Source organism: Rhipicephalus microplus, chromosome 5, assembly GCF_043290135.1.
Source record: "Rhipicephalus microplus isolate Deutch F79 chromosome 5, USDA_Rmic, whole genome shotgun sequence".
In the NCBI taxonomy this organism is placed as follows: domain Eukaryota; kingdom Metazoa; phylum Arthropoda; class Arachnida; order Ixodida; family Ixodidae; genus Rhipicephalus; species Rhipicephalus microplus.
The window spans coordinates 39,279,322-39,293,895 of NC_134704.1; the positions used below are offsets into that span (position 1 = coordinate 39,279,322).

Sequence of the window (14,574 nt, forward strand, 5' to 3'; positions counted from 1 at the left end):
CTGAGACCCTTTGCACAATGAACATGTGAATTGTTCAGCAAGCAATATTTTTTGCTCTAGTACCACAAATAAGCAGTGAAACTCTTTGTTTCTCTTTGCAGTATTTCTGGTCAAGCACTTCTGCTTTTACGAATACTCGGAAAGCGTGTTTTAAACCTAATAAAGGTTAGAAATTTACTATTCTCATTAAAGTTATGATTCGTATTGTATACACGTGATATTGGAGCGTAAGTTTACTTAAGAAAGGTCTAAATAACCGTGGGGTAATTAACGCAATATAATTCGACGAGTTCATCGAAAGTGCAGGGGATTCTCTGGTAACCAAGTAGTACGGTTGTGGCACCTGATGGAGCATATCTCAACCACCCACTTTTTTCAATGTGGCTTCTGAGATCAGCTTCGGTCCTGTGGTGAAACACAAAATTTAACTCAAGAAATAGACGATAGAAAACTAACACTGACATGGGAGTGCCCCTACCAGATACCTAAATTAAGGATCGTGTCCTACTTTTTTTTATTCTACTACTTTTTCTTCTTCTAGTTCTATTCGATAAAGTGTGGTAGAAGCCTAATCAAAGTCTCCGTTTTTTTGCACTAGAAGTTCTCTGTGTGTCTATACTATGTCTTTTTTTTAGAATAATACAATAACTGTTCCGTTTTTATATGTCCCCAAAACCACGATAGCATTATGATAGGCGCCCTTGTAGAGGGCTGCGAAAATTTAGACCACCTGGCGTTCTGATGATGATGCTGATCATGCTCCTTGCAATACGTGCACGGGAGCCTCTTGCACTTCTCCTTCATCGAAATGCACATCCTACGATATTCGGGTCAGCAATAGAGTTGTCCATTCTCTTTAAGGGCTCTAGCTTCAATGATGAATACTTCTTACTTACGCACTTTGTACTTAATCTTTTGGCTTTGGACAATCATTATTGATTTCGGTGTTTAACTGTTTGTCATACTCGTACTCGTAAAAACCGAATCTAGGCTGATACCTTTCGTGGGTACGTGCCATACTTAAGTGTCGTCATCGCCAGCACGATCCAGCGCGTGCTGTCAGAGCGGACAAGTAGGCCTATCGGACAACGAGACAAGAGAGAAGCAGTGATGGGTCTTTTTGGGGCTCATCGGTGGTCGCGAAGAGCTATGCGGCAGTTTCTTTGCATAGCGGCCCTCTACGCACTCCTCGTGCCATGGATGATTTACTTGACGTCGCGGCTGGAGCTCGCCACCCTGAAGCAAGTGTCTTTGTCCATCAAGTCGGACGGCCCTCACTACGTGATCAACACGTCTGAGTGCCTGTTTCCACTCTACGAGCCTTTCCACTGGTCGGTTGCGTATTTGTACCGCAGGAGATTAAGCATCGAGAACAAGTGCCGCGGCATCGAACAGTTCGTCTTTTTCGTCAACGTCAGCGTTCCCCTGTTGAACGCGAAGCGCCTCGAAGACACTTACGGGCTGACACCAAGCTCTCTGCAGTGCCACTACCACGCGGTTGTAGAAGTCGGCAGCGGCATAGGGGTAGCCCAGGAGGTCGAGACCGGGCCGCGTCGACCGCTCATCTTCGGCGAACATCTGCTCGAAGAGCACGTACAAATAACTTGTGTTCGAGACGGGATACCCCTTTTCACGGAGTTTCACCTGCTGCCAGTTCAGAAGAAGCGACTCAATACGGCGTTACGACGCGGTCAAGGCGAGTGGTTCAGCCCCTGGGCGGCTTTCCGGGACAAACTTTCGGTGCTCGTAATAGGCATCGACTCCGTCTCCAGGCTCAACTCGATGCGACACCTGAGAAAGACGCGGAAGTACCTTTCGAGCAAGCTGAAGGCGTACGAGCTCCTAGGATTCTCCGCCGTCACCAGCGACCCGCTACAAAGCCAGGTTTCGCTCCTGGCTGGCCTGGACGTGCGCGAGATGTCGAGTTTGTCCGAAGACCAGAACTTCCACGTCCCGCTACACCTGGTCAGCGCGTATTCCGGATGAGGCTATGCGACGCTGTTCGCACTCGACTCGGCCAAAGACGGTTCTCCATTCGTGGACGATCGATGGGAGTATGGAAACCCGCCTGTCGATTATAGTACCAGGACCTTCGTGCAAGCCATGGAAAATCAGGAGCGGAACGCTTCGTGTCAGAGCCTCACTTCGAGATCGGAGGCTTTGCTGAAGTACGTGAATGCCCTATTTGAGCTGGACACGGGCCCGGTGCGCAAGTTTGGATATGTCTGGCTTTCGCAGCACGTCCGCGGTGACGTAAATGCCGTCGGTTACCTCGACCAACCTCTGAAGTTCTTCCTTAGAAACCTTACCGAGAGTGGTGTGCTGAACAGAACGGCTCTGTTGCTTCTCAGTAACTACGGCAAGCGTGTCGGGAGCATGGCTCTTCCTTCGTCTATCGGCGACCACGAGGTCAAGGCGCCTTTCGGCTTCTTGGTGATGCCCGAGGCGTTCCTTCGAACGAATCCGGACGTAGCTGTCGCCCTCGAGGTCAACCAGCGCCGGATGGTGTCGGCGTACGACATCCACGCGACGCTTTTGGCCCTGGCCCGATGGCCCGACGACAAGCACAGCTCTACAGAGAGGGGCTTGAGCTTACTACAGCCTTTTCCGCACAAGAGGTCATGCGGTGACGTCTTCGCACAGCCCGACGCCTGCGCCTGTCTCGGTTCGAGGTCCACGGTGTTGCCGTACGCTGCGGACCTTCCTCTCTTTGCCAGATTTGCCATCGATCACATGAACGACGCGACCCAGGCCAACTTCCCGGGCCGCTGTGTTCGGTGGGAACTAGATCGCGTAAACAAAGCGGACGTCATAGGAGGTGGCGAAGGTATCGGCAGGCTAGAGCTTCGAGTTGAGCTGACGACCACGCGAAACGTGACTTTCGAAGTGTTTGGCGCCGTAATTGACAGTAGTGTACCGAAGTATCATTTGAGCTATATAAACAGACTCGAGTTGACTGGAACACACTCCAACTGTATCAACGACAAACCGTTCAAAACGTACTGCCTTTGCAGTACGAGTTCTGAAAACTCAAGGTAGAATGCTGGGGAGGTTGCGAAGCTTTCAGTTTTATTTTTTCTCGTTTTTGTTTAATTCCATTTTGTTGAACGCAATTTTTAACATCTTTTTCCTCAAATATGTACAACCACTACTTCTTGTGCGTCATTATATGAATCGTAATGTTTGTTTGAGTGTTGTACGAGTTATGTTATTTCATCAAGCATACTTCTGAATTTCTTAATGAAATAAATACCACGTGTACAAAAAGTAATAAAAAGTGATTTTACTTCTTTCTTAAGCGCTTCTGGTCTTTTTCGGTGTTCTACATATGTCATTATCTGTATGTAGTCAATGCACCACCCAAAAGGATTATCATGAGTATGACAAGCTGCACTCCTACACATTCTTATCAGGTCGCGGGCTTGAATTCCGGCTGCGGCGGCTGCATTTCTGATGGAGGCGGAAATGTTGTAGGCCCGTGTGCTCAGATTTGGGTGCACGTTAAAGAACCCCAGGTGGTCAAAATTTCCGGAGCCCTCCACTACGGCGTCTCTCATAATCATATGGTGGTTTTGGGACATTAAACCCCACATATCAAATTAAAGCACATTCTTATCAGCCCAAAACTTATTAACGCAATGTGATTGTGTATTGTGAAACGCTTCAATTCTTGGACAATGTGTTTGCCTCAGCGCGATAAATAGGAGCCGAAATTGTGACACCTCGCTTCTTGACAATCTATACTACAACCATAATTGGCGCAAGTGTACGTATTGCGCTCACTAGGAGCCTGTGTTACTGTGCTCTCTTATAAACGTACTAGTGAGGCAATTATCTTAACATCTGGTTTGATTGTGAATTCATCCGCGAAAAAAGTTGAATCGACAGCACTCAACTCCATGAGCCCATTTTGTAGCTCTCGGTGCTGGCTGCTTCATCGCTATAGTTTGAATCTATCTATCTATCTATCTATCTATCTATCTATCTATCTATCTATCTATCTATCTATCTATCTATCTATCTATCTATCTATCTATCTATCTATCTATCTATCTATCTATCTATCTATCTATGTATCTATCTATCTATCTATCTATGTATCTATCTATCTATCTATCTATCTATCTATCTATCAAAAAATCTTTATTTGTTGCGAAATACATAAACGCATCGGGTTAGTATACACAGAAGGAGGTCCCATAGCACAAGGCTGAAAGGGGACCTACTGTACTGTATGATGAAATAATTTTAACCATGCATGCCAGATGAGAGAGCTAGCGTCCAGAACTAAAGAAGGTCGTAGTAAGCTTCCACGTGCTGACTGAATTAAGGTAACCAGCTGAAGCCGCCAGGTGACCTGAAGGCGAGAGCAAGTCCACCAGGAATGACCATTAATCAAATCGCTTGTTGTATTGTATACATAATGACACATCATATAAAACACCGTATTTCTACTAATAGTACTTCTACTAACAGTACAACGTAGAGTTTCAGGTCACTCACGCAGGTTGGCTGCCACACACGTTCTTGCTGGCACCTTCTCGAGCTCACATAACACTCACTCGTGTCCGAAGTGACTTCTTTCACTATTTACCAGTACGCACTCGTGCTGACAATCGCGCTTGTGCTTCATTACATCTCGAACAGGGCCACATACGTGTTCAAACAAAATCTCATTCGTATTCATTGACTCAGTTGATAGCGGTGCCAGGGGGTGTGGTTTGGAGGCTTGAAACCTGCTGATATTTTCCCTAGGGTTGTGTGTGTGCACGTGTGAAGTGCGTGAACATACACACATACACACAAGCACGTACACATAGGCGCACATACGCACAGTCAGCGTCAAATGAAACCCGTGCTGCGGCAAGCATTCGCAATGGTATAGTGAGTGCACTCCAGTTATGACGATGGGCAGGCGCACATAGGCGCAGTGCTTCTTAACCGGATGCGCACTCCGTCAATGATGGTGACTGGAGGGTTGCCATAGTTTACTATGGCAACCCTTACCCAAGTTTCATGTGACGCCAATAGTACAAGAAGTGGAACTGGATCTTCCACTTACCCAAAAAATTTCGAAAAATGTGCGCCACCACCCAGAATCATGTTTGTCGACTGTTATGTCTAACATTTACTCAGACTCACTCTACTCATTCATATTCGCATGTATTGACGCTCTTCGTTACAAGCTAATACCTCGAGCGCCACCCTCACATCTGTAAAATGATTGTAGAACTAGTGCGAGCCAATGTACTGGTCAGTAAATATTCCTACCTATGCTATCTAAAGCAACCCGCGTTCTGTGGCCCATAAAAAATTCAGCAGCTCATACAAAAATTCTAAAGAGCTCCGCTAATAAATAGTTATTTTGGAGGTGTCAATAATGAATTATATATTTTATCCGTTCCTCACAAACAGACATCAAGTATTGGTTGAATAGTAATTGTTTCAGGAAGGGCGAATGCATTAGCCAATAGAAACGCTCTAGAGCATTCTCGCAAAGGCATGACTTGCTACTCGAACAAAACCTCATTTCTGCCGATTTGTAAGCATTCCTATCTTTGCCACTACCTGTTATCGTGTCTGCTTGGGGTATGTAAAGCTCCCTCCTCCGATGACCCAGTTCTGCATGCGTTTATTACATGCATATAACGCACTTAAACACGACACATGCATGAACATATATAGCAGCTGGCTGAGCTCCATTCTTGCTCAAAAAAAAATATCTGGTGGCAGAAATAAGAACTGGGTCAGAACAGTGTTTCAGGCCGGTGTCTCAGGCTTTCTATCACTACAATTGTCTCTCTTTCTCTGTCTGTTCATTTTCTATCCTAGGCTCTGAATACCGAAGCTTGCTGTCCAAGGGCATTCTCAAGCTCCAAGAGGACGGGCGCCTTCAGTGGCTCCAGGAACGCTGGTGGAAGCCCAACCAGTACTGCGGACAGGATGACGACGTGGACGGCGATGGAGACGGCGACAGCGACGAGGAAGACGAAGAGGCCCACTCGCTCGAGGCACGCGTACAGATTCGCCAGCTGACCGGCGCGGACCTTGCAGGCGCGTTCGTCATCGTCTACGTGGGCTTCATCATCGCAGGCATCCTCGCCGTGGGCGAACTCTTCTACGTCTTCAGCACTAGGGCCAAGAGAGAGACGGTACGTGAGCTAATGGGAGTCCCTGGTGTACTCTCATTTTTCGTTTGCCTTCTTAGATAACAGCAGCTAATAGATATAAAAAAACAGGCCGCCTTTGCTCTCGCCCTTGTTATAATTATGACAAAGCGTGGCAATAGTAGCAAATATAGGTAACGAAGCAATTAGGTGAGTAAGGTAATAGGTCATTTTATAAGTAAGTAACTAAGTAGCAGTGATTGTATTCGTAGTAGTTGTAGTAGTGTTGGCGGTTTGTGACGTACTCTCAGTGCCAGATTGCTCATGAAAAGTAATACGGTGCATTATGCATTTCATACGTTGCTTCTGCGCAATTCGTAATTCGTTGCAATGTGGTACAGTGCTTATGCACTTGCTCAACACTACTTGAATGAGTTACCCATCTCTTTCTTCTAAGTCAATGGTTCTTATCGCACCTCCGCGAGCTTTCTTCGCCTCATCTGGTTTTGCAGTGCTTTCAAAATTTCTGCGCCTCTGGCTTAGCCATGGTGCCATGTGATGACGCCTTCATCTGACGTCCCGCTATTGACGTTATAGGAACGGCATAAATTTTGGAATCGTACGACGTCATGACAGAGTCACACAGTGACCTAATCACACGAGGACTTTTCGCGTCATTCGTGACACCATCGGCTGTCACTTTCCACGTTTGATCAGGCATGTAATACTTGACAAACGAGAAGTGAAAATGATACTATTGACGTGGAATTCAAAACCTAAGTAACAAATAAGCATTTCAATGTGAATAAAATCACCTGCAAGAAAAGAAATCGTGCACAAAACACTGACTTTTTTTAAGTTAGTTAGGATTAAGTATAGCAACGCAATCAGTTAGTTTCAGTAACTGATTTCACAGTTCGAAGGGAATATATTCTGTTCAACCTAAAGGTGCAGTCTACAAGCATCAATTGTGCATATGGTATAATTTGAACCAGAGAATACTTTATTAGCTTTTTTTAATTCCATACTACCAGTTATAACTTGTAACAAAATAAGCCATAAACTACCTTCAGTTTGTCAACCGATGAGTATAGGTGCAAGATGATGAACATAGAAATAGAAATTTGGCATGAACGCACGACTTCATGACAACTCGGCCTGCAAATGAACACTCCTAGTTTCTCTTTTTTAGGCAGTCACTTGCCATATAATTAGTTTTTTTTTTCTTTTCCTCGCATGCAGCACTTGAACTCCATCGCTGTGTCAGACCACATGAAGCAGGCTGGATACGTCTGGAGGAAGTCTATGGACCTGAGCGAGATGAGAATGTGATCATGCAGCTTCCTCTTCACCGTCAAGATCTTTGGAAGACTCACCTTTGATATGTACGCCAGCAGCAGCGCCTCGAGAGATGTTGCAGCCTATCTGACAAAGCAGCGTTTTGCAAGCTGCGAATCGCATCCCCGTGGTTCTCAAAGACGTTGAACAATGTCTAGGCGCAAAGTCCGCGAAGGTTGAAGAATTGTATCTGGAAACTATGCACTTGTGTAACTACGTACAGCATGCCGCGCTACTTCTGGAAAGCTCGTTCAATTTTCAAGGTCTTTAAAAACTTAGAAAGATAGCGTTGTCACGTAATATTCACAAGGCTTCGAAACTCCATCGGTCCACTTTCGTTAAAATGCATTGCTTACTAGACAACCCACAAACATTGGATGCATGAAATGTGATTGGATGGTGTCCGGCAAATATACGGTCTAATAAACTTGTGGCTGACTGGTCAAATAGGAAGTGTAAGAGTTCTTGCCACTTAGGAGTTTCTTGGTACAACCAAACCATGCAACTCTAAATGATGCTGGCTAGCTACAACTGCAACCACACGCAAGTTCATTATGACAGTTTTTGGTATACCATTCGTTGAAACACCGGCGCGAAACAGTGGCGTAGAGTATTTGAATGATTAGTCATTCTTTGAAAATTCTCTTACTATTCAATTTCTATCACAGTTTCTTTGTTAAAAAGGACTTGAAAATCGAGGTTTCATTTTTAATGTCACCGGAGAATCTGAGCAGTTGAAGGTCAGCGTGACTTTATCGATTATGAAGTTGATTTATGAGAGCTTAATATCATTAGCTTAATATAATTTTTTCTCAAACTTCCTTTGCGATGCATACGGCTCCCTTAGAACATTACGCTATTTATTTTCACTAATATGAAATACCAATAGGTCCTAAGCATACGTTGTCAATATCTATGAGGCTACGGCGAACTAATGAGACAAACTCGAGGAGGCGGCGGAGCCACTTGCGTATTTTCTCTCTTTGCGCGTTCTATGATTTTCCAAGCATTTCCATGCCACAACAATTGTGTTTCTTAGTTGTGTGAAATGGTATTTTCAAAATGCAACAAAAAGAACGTTTCCCTTACGTGACCCTTTATTGTGGAAGCATCAAAATTGTTCGAAAAAAAAGAAGAAAGTCTTACATCTACAACTATGAGCGCGTGTTCATAGAAACTTACTACGCTAATAATTTTCACCAGAGAATAATATGACCAATGATGATGCGGCACATACTATTAGCGAATCTGGCTTACCAACGGGAAAACGCACTTCAAAGGGAGAAGTTTGTTAATTTCGGTACCGGATTTCTAAGGAATATGAGGAAAGGCACGTGACGCATAAAGTACTCTCATAATAAACAACTCCAAATCTCATGGCATGGTGGAGGGGAGAAGAGGAAAGGAAACAGTGGGAAGTTAACAAGACGAGCTTCCGGTTCGCTACCCCGATTCTCAGTAAAATGGGGATCTTGCATGTCGAAGATGTCGCCCTGTCTATGGTCCTGAAGTGTGATTGATATGCTTATCTTGTGATAATTTACGTGTCGCGTATGGGCCTTATGAAGATTTTCCTGAATATAAACAGGTGTTTTGAGCAATTCTGAGTGCTAACTCTCGTGCTCACAGTTTCAGGCCCTTAGCCAGGAATTTTCTTTCGGGTTGGGAGAGGGGGGGGGGGGGGCTTGTTGAAAAATTTGTGGAACATTCATTTTCGGTATTTAGTTTGGTATAATATCCCTCTCCATCTGGAATTGAGGTGGGGAGTGGGAGGCTAGGGCACCATCCCTGGCTACGGGCCAGCACTGTTTCTGGGCACGCCTAAAAGCCTTATTAGATGTTGAATAGCAATTTGTGATTTGCTTCGATCTTTGATACTGCGTTTGGCCTCTGCGCCTGTCATCATGATGATGTCATTGTAGCGAAACTGCCGATATTCTGAAACTCTCGTATGAGCAGCAAAATGAGTTTTACTTTTGGAGATGAGAAAGTGTGAAATAAAAGAGTTATTCGTGCATTTTCGCTCACCGATCCCTGGCTAGATCAGCTAAATAACAGATACAAAAAAGCACTCAAAACGATGACCCCACCAGCTCTGTAAGCGAATTAGCCGTTTGCAAGCAGAAAAAAAAAACATTCATTCACATCACCTGTAGTTGCTAACAGCGAGACGTCATTCGTATGTCCCTCTTAATATTGGTTGTTTCACAACATTTATTGAAATTTAAATTATTATTCGCATCAAGGTTTTGTTAAAATATTTCAAATATTCAATTCATAGTTCTGTATACACACTGACTGTTCACTAGGATGTCACTAACATCACAATAAAATGTGGTCACATGGTCAGGTGGTAGCTCGCACTTTCGATATCTACTACGCAAATAGTTTTTTTCGTTCAGGAGAAGTTAATTGCACTACGTCTCTTGAATAAAAATTGCAAAAGCGAAATGCGCCGAAATTTTTATCGAATTCTTATACCAACACGTTATATAAGGTACCATTACATTGCACAACGATCGCATTCAATGACACTAAGCTTAACACCAATGCGGACGTTAATGGCATCTGACGAACGTAATAGTATTTGCCCCACTTGTCGCCACTGCATTGACTTTCCTTCTTACGATATTGCTGCGTATTCAACACACAGTTTCTTTCACCATGGAGATATGTAGCGCTTCAGCTAGGCCTCTGTACTTTGAAAGCCCTCAGATTTTCTCGACCTCTTTCGTTTCTTCGAGGAACGTTCGCCCTGAGAATGCGTGGACATTCCACTGACAGCGCCCCCAATTCCTGCCGCAGCGTGGGGCGAGGGTTGCGGTCCTGGAAACGTGCCACGATTCGGTACACCACACATGCCGTGCCTCGCCTTGTTCTCCATGTGTATACGCCTGAGATTCTGCACTTTCTTCAACAAGTTCGCGCTAAGCGTTTCCAGGTCAGCCAGCGCCAAGCATTCAGCGGACCCGGTACCACGTGTTGTCAAGCGCTCAGCGGACCCGGTGGTACGTGTTGCCGGGGGCAGTGACCCCGAGCCGCTTTGATCAGGCGGTCCTATATCTACGGATATTCCAGTCTCGGAGTCCCTGAACGACGAGCCGTGGATGGAGTAACTCACTCTAACGTAGTCCAGAGCAGGCACGTCTAGTATCTCAATGCCTCCAGCCCATTTGTCACGCTCGTTTTCGATGGTGGGTGCCGATTGCGGTGGCGGCAGCATGGTCTTGAGATGCACCGGCTTCACCACTTCCCTGCTGAGACTTTCCCGACTTCTGGAAGTCGCTGCGGGAACACGAGTCACAGCTTCGGTAGACTTCACCGGGCCTGGTGCGTCTCCAGATGAGACCTTTATGTGGACCTCGTCGACTCCCGGGTAACTATCGACGGCGGCGTGACCGGGCGTCGACCTGACGACGTGTGGCCGGACCTCCCTGCCATCCGCACGAGCGCGAACCACGGACGTCATCGAAGCCTCCTCGCCGTGCGAATCTCGGAAAACGACCCTTATGTTGACAGTGATGTCGCTGTCACTTCCCGACGCCTGGTCGATTGCCGAGTGAGACTTGCTGGTGCGGATGGTGATGTTCACGTCGTCGTTGCCTTCCGCCACGGCACTCGTTCTCCGGCTGCCATATTGCCTTAGCGCCGGCTCCGACGTCACCTTGGAGAGGCTTGGTTGGTTTTGGAGTGGCATGCCCGTGGAGTCACACCTGCCAAAGTGCAGCACTGTTTCAATGCGAGTGCTTTCCTGCCTATTGTTCTCCCCGGCCTCACCCAGCCACTGCTTGCTGGGGTCACGAAGCTCCTGGCAGCATCGGCACCAACAATCCTGACAGCTGCAGGTGAGAGTGCTAATGTCGGAAGGCCCGAGATTGTTCTTCATATGTCTTGGGTCCATCGGTCCCATTGGCATACCTTGAGGGGGTCCTCCCAACGCAGAGGCTATGCTCTTCCTTCGACCCCCATCAGGAACATTGCTTTTGCGGCGCGCCATTGAGGGCGATTCGATGGCACTCATGCTCTTCCTGCGATTCGAGGGTGTCAATTTCTCAGCGGAACTCGTACTTTTCCGGCGGCCTGCAACTTCACCGCCGGTGGTGCTTTTTCGGCGACCGGAAGCGGGTGAAGGACCCTTTCCTTCTTTGTTCAGTGCGTTGAGTGTCCCCTGCGTTGTTGTCATCATATGTGTGGTCGTTTCGAAGTCGTCGTTCTCGTCGCTTTTTTTCTTCCGCTTCTTGTCATTTTTGGTGTCGTCGTTGCCTTCGGCGGAGAGCACATCAAACCCACTCTTATTGCGCGGCTTGTCTTGCGACATCTGTGATGCGTTCGCGCCTTTAGATTTCCTCGAAGACATGGTGTCAGTTGATGGCTGTGGTATTGCTGGTCAGAGCGGTGGTGCGGATGGTGAGGCAGGCGCCAACGTCTCCCCCAGGACTCGCAAGGCACGCTGTCTTGCCGAGGTTCAGTGTCAAGGCGCTAGCACGCCGGTATGCATCAGCAAGAGGTGACAATTTTGTTCTCATCAGCGTCTTCAGCCACTGTTGATGATGGTAATGTAGCTGTCTTGTCTTATCTTGTCTGCTAGGACATCTTGGCTCATACCCACATGGGGGATTGGCCACACTGTACCTCATAATAGATCATTTTTTACAACGCTTGCTAAAAATAATAAAGAGAAATTAGATAGGAACAATAATAATGTTCCTTTGAAAAAACGTGAAAAAATTGCAGAAGAATGCGATAAACCAGAATATATAAAACAAATTAACAAGAATGAGGAAGGGGGAGAAAGAATCGGATATATCTCGCTGTCTTTCCCAGTAGTTTGATCATGCAGTAGCAGCTTTTTTTTTTTTCATTCTTATCTGAGAGTGCGCCACAAAGGTCGCACTGATGTCAAGGGTACAACAGCAAGTACAGTTCGGGAATATTTTTCAGGCGAAAGGGGCTGTCAGAATTTTAGACAATGAAATAATTTAACTCGTTTATTATTGCTGCATCTATACCAGGCTCATACCCTCTGATGACATTGGCTAGACTGTTGGTAATTCACAATTATTTATTAATTTTCAATATTCAAGAAGCAAGTGAAACCTGACGCTATTGAAACATCAATTGAATGCACACTCCCAATGAAATAATATGTAAGAAAATTTGTCACCTCTGGCAAAAGTTCTGCTGAAATTTCAATCACCATTTAGAACTGTGACATCACTTTATTCAAGAAATTTCTTCTTCGGTCACAGCACAGGCAAAAGTGCATTTCTCCGCTGCTACAGCAGACGAGGCAGCGCACACTCTTTAGTAAAACTGCTTAAAACGACGCACGATCAACAACGAAAAATATGGAATCGGCGTGGCCGCCTTTTATTTGGCTTGTAATACCTGTGCCGGCACCGATACCGGCCCAGGAATTGATGCCGCATGCTCTCTTTGGTGATTTCCTCTAAATGTTCGCGATACAGCCGGCAGTAAAATGAGCAAGAAATGGACACTTCAAGAAGGATGTGAGCTCTGTTTCAATACGTGGCGACCTGCTGCATGGTGGAGGGCTCAGCTAATTTGCGGTGCACCTGCGGTCGATTTGAACAGGGCGTGGCGGAAAACCAGGAGAACAACTTCCAACCTGCTACGCACCGTGTTTCGATACACCTAGAGCCTTTATATTCGCAAGCCACCCTGGAACGCTTCAAAACTAGAATTGGAGGCGTGCCCCAATCATTTCGAGAAAGTTTGATAACTTTTCAACGAACTGCAGGCCTCAGGGATATCGCATCGTTCCGTTCTCTCCACATTCTTAGTACTGAAGCTTCCCACGTTAGCGTGACGTATAGAACACGTGACTCGTGACGTGAATAAATATGGCCGTCTTCTGATTATTACGTCGGAATCACCGGCGGCAAATGATCGCCATTCCGCACTACAGCGGGGCGTCTGACTGCATGGCTGAGAAGCCTATAGCGCACGTTAGGATGACAGCTGTGAGTTGTGCGATGCTGTGGATTTTGCTTTTGCTCTCTCGTGGCGTCTTCTGCGCATGCGACACTGCAAGCAAGTGGCAGCGCAGAGAACGAGAAGGTAAGACTGTTTAACACGATACGTTTACGGCTTATTTGGTACTGAGAGAGAGAGAGAGAATTTATTCACTGAAAGGCAGAGGTGTCGGCGTGAGCTACAGTTGAACTAGCCTGCTGCTCTACGCTGGAGAAAAGGACAAAGTAACGAAATACTGATGAATGACGACGGCAAAGTAGGGAGATGAGGATACAATCCTGGTGCGCTGGGGTGAATGTAAAGACGTGCATCCAGTCCAGTGGCTTGTAAGGTGGTTACGGAAGCTCCTAAAACCACATTTTTGCGGCTGACATCAGGCCCACAACATCCTGATATGTTAATAGTCTCGCAAGACATTGTCAAATCGAAATCAGTTTCTGACCCCCCCCCCCCCCCCCGTTCGCGGGCGTATGCTGCATCCCTGTCAAAACTGAAAGTGAAAAATATTGGACATGACGTGATGAAACTTGGCAAAAGCTTGTTGGACGTTATAATAAAACGAAAGCATAGGTGGGGCAGCATGACTCATAAGTAATCTTTCCACTGGGTATCTGTCATAAAAATTTCCTGCCTCAAACCATCGGAGAAGAAACATAAGAATTTCAGGTCAATAGATAGGTTCGGCCTGTACTCTGAGTGCATGGTCTTCATCCCGTTTGAACCAAACATGAACGCCTACCAACTCGCTCAACTTTCTATTCCACTTGAGGAACTTTGTAAATAAGAACGTAAATCCATGATGACGTCAGGCCTGTACTTCAATTTGCCCTCCTGTCTGGGATTCATTTCACAACGTGCATGTTCTTACAATTAAGCATGTTGAGTTTAATTGAGTAGACTGCGTGCATATTTATCTCAGATTTGTACTTCGTACATATATATCTCAAAGCTTTTGAGAGGAGGAGAGAGACCTTAAGCTGAAACCTTCAGGGGACCGAAAAGATAACCTTAGACCGAAACTATTCTATTCAATGCATAACAAGTAAACAGGAGTCAATACTTCAGATTACGCACAACTAGTGCACCTTAAGTCCTCCTGTTTGGATCACAAACTTAATGTTTGAATATACAC

At 45.9% G+C, this 14,574-nt stretch overlaps 3 protein-coding genes across 3 annotated transcripts in view; all 3 read left to right on the plus strand.

The window, feature by feature from the left end:
- Positions 1 to 9,462, plus strand: part of LOC119173908 (glutamate receptor ionotropic, kainate 2) — a 124,299-nt gene extending 114,837 nt beyond the window's left edge. The window contains exons 14-15 of the mRNA XM_075895251.1: positions 5,833 to 6,152; positions 7,350 to 9,462. Coding sequence (XP_075751366.1) covers positions 5,833 to 6,152; positions 7,350 to 7,439 — 410 coding nt within the window. The 3' untranslated portion in view covers positions 7,440 to 9,462. The remainder of the gene's footprint in view (positions 1 to 5,832; positions 6,153 to 7,349) is intronic.
- Positions 1,150 to 3,125, plus strand: LOC142817166 (uncharacterized). The gene is made up of 2 exons (XM_075894229.1): positions 1,150 to 1,965; positions 2,137 to 3,125. The coding sequence occupies exons 1-2, from the start codon at positions 1,150 to 1,152 to the stop codon at positions 3,037 to 3,039; spliced, it is 1,719 nt and encodes a 572-aa protein (XP_075750344.1). The 3' UTR covers positions 3,040 to 3,125.
- Positions 9,463 to 11,800: 2,338 nt separating the features above from the next.
- Positions 11,801 to 14,574, plus strand: part of LOC119173907 (cell adhesion molecule 2) — a 28,339-nt gene continuing 25,565 nt past the window's right edge. The window contains exon 1 of the mRNA XM_037424690.2: positions 11,801 to 11,852. Coding sequence (XP_037280587.2) covers positions 11,801 to 11,852 — 52 coding nt within the window. The remainder of the gene's footprint in view (positions 11,853 to 14,574) is intronic.